Source organism: Ruditapes philippinarum, unplaced genomic scaffold (assembly GCF_026571515.1).
Source record: "Ruditapes philippinarum isolate M1 unplaced genomic scaffold, ASM2657151v2 ctg1544_1_1_1_1, whole genome shotgun sequence".
In the NCBI taxonomy this organism is placed as follows: Eukaryota; Metazoa; Mollusca; class Bivalvia; order Venerida; family Veneridae; genus Ruditapes; species Ruditapes philippinarum.
The window spans coordinates 79,325-84,094 of record NW_026866414.1 but is presented as its reverse complement, the minus strand read 5'-3'; the positions used below and the strand labels follow the sequence as shown (position 1 = coordinate 84,094).

Sequence of the window (4,770 nt, the reverse complement as noted above, 5' to 3'; positions counted from 1 at the left end):
GACCTGGGTTTTCCCATTCTTTATTTTTAGGAGTTACATATTTTTTCTTCCTGATATGTAGCACTGGCGATATTTTTGGATGAATGACGAGGAGTTTTCTTTTCTCAATATTTCTGCATGTTTCACTTGTTTCACCTTGTTTGTTCAAAGTTGTCACTAATTGCACTGCAGTCTTTTGTTTTTTGATATCACTGTGGCCACTTTTATGATCAAAAGACCTTTTCTGTTGGAAAATTACATCTTCTCTGTGTGAAGTGCCTTTCACGTAAACTTTGCTTGAATGCTCAGCTTTCTTTCCTGTGAACTTGGCAGTTTCATGAAGAATCTGTAATTCATCATTTTGTAAATCACTCCAGAATGAACTTGATGGTATCTCAGCTGTAATTTTTTCCTGTCCATCAACTTTCACATCCACTTTTGTATTTTTATCCTTTAATTCTAACTGTTTTTCATCCTTATTCACAGTAAGCTTTGATGACTTGCCAGGATATATACCGAAAAAGTTGTCAATTGTTTCGCATTCTGATTTATCTTCTTTTTCAGTGTCATCATTCACATTTACTATAGAATCGTCTGAGTCAGAGCCATAATCTTTTAAAGCATACATGTTTCACACTCTACAATTTATTATCATCATTATCATTAATGTTATTATCATTAAAATTATCACTTTTTATTTCAGAAATGATAATATAGACACAATTACAAGAATAATAATCAAAATAATTTTTTTATTTTTCACTTGGAAATTAACACAAATGCATTAAAATTATGAAAATAATTGTGAACAACAAAACTTGACAGTCTAATATAAGAACCAAATCACTACATTTAAGTCATGATAGTTAATATTTATCCAGCATACCACATATTGTTCCAAAGGTACAACTTTTCTATACTATTACTCACAGAACATAAAAAAAAAATAATACCAGCTTGACCTGTGATAAGTACTTTTCAGCATCTTTGTTTCTATTACATAAATATCTGTGTTTCTATTACATAAATACAGTCATTTTTTTATATATTTAAAGCTGCATGTAGATTGCCTAGATCATGTAGATGGTCCAAAATATTTACACACTAAGTACAATTAATGACTGATTAAGCAGATTTTATCACCACATTTCTACTGTGTTACTACTGTGTTACTACTGTGTTACTAACACAGTATGGGCTTTTTTTGTATATTTTGACTTCTTTTTAGTAATTTTCGTGGATTTTAAGTGCTAGTTAGTTACTTTCTTTGTTCACTTCACAATATTTTACTTCTAAATTTCATGAAAATTAGCATGAATCTGGAGGCATGCTGCTTTAATGAGCACTGTTTGAAACACATTCAAATGTACATGTATTATACATGTAAAAAATGTACATGATTTATGTAAATAATCTAAATTCGAGCTTGTCGTCATGTGCGTGATGTGGCCAACAGTTCATAAATCTCCTTTCACATATGTGCAATAAGACATGTAATGCTTACATGTAATCATAACTGAATACATACATAATGTCCTACATGTAAGTGGCTTTTTTTATATCACAAAAAATTAAAGTGGAGCACTTTAAAACTCAGACAATTTATAAAACCACATTAAAAACTATCAATCACATCCTTGCCTCTTGACAGTTTTAAAAATATAAAACAAAACAAACAAAAATATCCCATAGCATACCCTTGCCAAATGTCAAAAGTTTGACATTTATTATAATAAAGCATGCTTTCCGGGTAACAGAACCCACTTTTATGAACCAGAATGCAATTCAATTGAAAATGTTGATTTGCAAAATTTAACTCAAAAGCAAAGGTTTAAGATTCCAGTAAAGCATTTGAAAATGTCAAAATCTTTTGCACACAGTATGTTATACACATAGTCTATCCTAGTTGTGACTTCATTCACCTTTGTGATAGATCAGCCAATCAAAAATTTATAATTCAGCAAGAACTTGTCTCAACCCAATTTAATGATACATGTTTATTGTATTAATATTATCATTATAAAATTTATACTGCTATTTGCTTAGCATGTAACATAATGATACTTATATGACTGACAGACTGAGACTCTATTTTTATACAAGAAAAAAATCAAGAGCTTTTTATGTACTTTATTTTTATTTTAAATTTTCTACTCACTAAAAAACAGGGCTTTTTTTATTTCTATACCAATGCCATTTCCAAAGGAATTTCGCAGACCTTCCCTATAATTAAATTAAAATCAAGAATTTTCTCCCCATTTTTCAAAATACTGTTATTAACCCCCCTCCCCCAAATTTTAAGGGAAAGGCCCCTTCCCCTACTTATGAAAAAAGTCCTGATAAATATCTAAGCATATACAGGAATACTATTTTTTTTTAATTCTTTCACATTCAACGAAACATTAAATTTAAAAATTCAATTTTTCTTTATTCAGCTCAAAAAAATATCTCATTTTACATGTCATATCATCAGCTAAGTTTTTTAACAAATTCAAAGTTCAATCAGCAACAGAATAAATATGTTAATTATAATATTTCATATGCTCACACTTTCAGACACTACATGTACCTTTCTTTTGGAAATTTCAATTTTAAATCTTTCATATTTCGAACAAAATGAGGAGGAACAGGTGCTTTTATAAACAGATTTTTGCCATCTAAAAATTCTGGAATCATGACTGACCTAGCATGCAAATGCATGGCCAAACACCTCACTTTGCTTTGCTGAATACCAAGTCTTTTCAGGATTTCTGGGTGAAGTTTCATGGGAGCAATTCTGTCAATATGAGAGTATTTATGATCCCCAAGTATTGGACAATTCAACCCAAAAGCTAGGTGGACTCTTATTTGATGTTTTTTACCAGTCAGTGGCAAACATTCTATTAAAGCACACTTATCTCCTTGATCAAGAACTCTATACTTTGTAATAGCCTCTATGCCCGCCTGTCTTTTCTTATCTATAGCTCTGACAGTTGGACAGTCATGGGGTCTAAGGCACATCCTTATTTTTCCTTCGACAGTTCCTTCAATAATTGGAATATCAATTTCACCACATTGCATTTCAGGGATATTCTTAGTTATCACTACATACTTCTTAACTAAATCTCTATTGTAAAAGCGTTCACTAAGGCGTTTTGCCATTTCTTCTGTTTTAGCTAACAACATTACACCAGTTGTTTCTTTATCAAGTCTATGTACTCGAAAAAGTTTTGTGTTGGGTATGATTTCATCAAGTAAATTTCCAACACTATGGAGCACATTTGGTCCATCAACAGACGGTAACCCATAAGGTTTACTTATAGCAACTATGTCATTATCATCATATATGATGCTTCTTCTCAACACTTTCACTACATCAATAGATGGTGCATTATCAAAATGGGGAACTTGATTTGTAAGGATCCGAAAGCCCTTGCTATCATACTCTTTTGGATCGTATGTCCCTGTAAGATTACTGCCTCTTTTCTTTTCTAACTCTTTCCTAATCTTTATACTTGCTGCATACACTGACTGATTCTCTTCTGAAGACTGATTCTCATTCATTAAATTTTGAGAATTATTAATGTCCGACTTCTTTTTAGGCTCTTCTATACTCTTCACTGGTTTAGAATATGGTTCAACTGAATCTGCCGTTTCTTTCAAAGTCTTTTCAAATTTTGCTAAGTCAAATGTCTCAACTGATTTGGGTTGGTTTTTCTTTACATTCCTATGTCCTGAAACTTGATCAAAACTCTTTTGTAATTTGTATTCACGAGGCACCACATCTTTGGAAACATGTTTGTTATCAAAATACTGCTCATCAAAAAAGTTCAATTCTTCTTCATTGGTCAATAAATTTTCTGCACTCTCATTCATTGTAAGGTTATCACTTTCGCAAGAATTTTCAATTCCATCTACAGTATTCCTTTCAGCTTTCTTTTTGTAGTCATGATCAATAAGGAAGAACTGCCTATCAACAAAAGATAAATCACTTGCGTTCTCATACAAATTTTCTGCATTCTCTGACTTGGTGCATTTACTTACATCAATAAAGTTTTCAGTTTTACTCAAAGTTTTCCTATCATATTCAGAAGAGTTGATTTTGGGAACATAATCAGAAGCAAAGTACTGTTCATCAACAAAAGATAAATCTTCTTTACTTTTACACATATTCTGTGCAATCTCGGTGTTTGTAAACTTTTTAACATCATTAAAGTTTTCTTTATTTACACTAAACTTGTCATTGTACATCTTATTTCCCTTATTTTCATTATGCAATGCAGACGATATCTTATATGTATCACTTTCACCTGTCATAGTTCCTGATTTCAAACGCTTCTGTTTCCTTGTTAGCTTTGGCGGTTTCTCTGAAATAGGAATTGCGTTGTCATAGCGAATACTACCATAACTTCTCATTTTTATATTTATGTCATCATTAGCAGCATTGCTTTGATGCAACATTTTCTTAACATACATCTCCTCTATTTTTTCCTCTTTTGTTATTGACTTGTGGGGTTTTGGATCTTTTCTATCCAAGGCATTTAAACCAAAGAAATCATTATCAAGGTCATTATCTGATGGATAGTCGGTTTTTGAAACTGAATTTTCTGATCGCGTTTTACCATGACATGCAGACAGACATAATTCCCTGGCACTGGTATATTGATTACACACATATGTGTTATGAAAATAAGTAAAACGATAACCTATTTTACCAGGAAATAGGCGAAGTCTAAAAACACATGCCATCTTCTCTGATGTTTATTTTGCTGTAATTATGATGCCAATTTTCTCACAATGCACCGTTTTACG

The 4,770-nt window shown here is 31.6% G+C and overlaps 1 protein-coding gene across 1 annotated transcript; it reads right to left on the bottom strand.

Annotated features, from left to right (window-relative positions):
• Positions 1-616: 616 nt before the first annotated feature.
• On the bottom strand, positions 617-4,770 carry LOC132732413 (uncharacterized). The gene has a single exon (XM_060718830.1). It carries the CDS (start codon positions 4,705-4,707, stop codon positions 2,539-2,541), a length of 2,169 nt encoding a protein of 722 aa, XP_060574813.1. The 5' UTR covers positions 4,708-4,770; the 3' UTR covers positions 617-2,538.

What these genes read in the sequence shown, in the direction of transcription:
- LOC132732413 (XM_060718830.1), bottom strand. Translation starts at nt 4,707, where the DNA reads ATGGCATGTGTTTTTAGACTTCGCCTATTTCCTGGTAAAATAGGTTAT.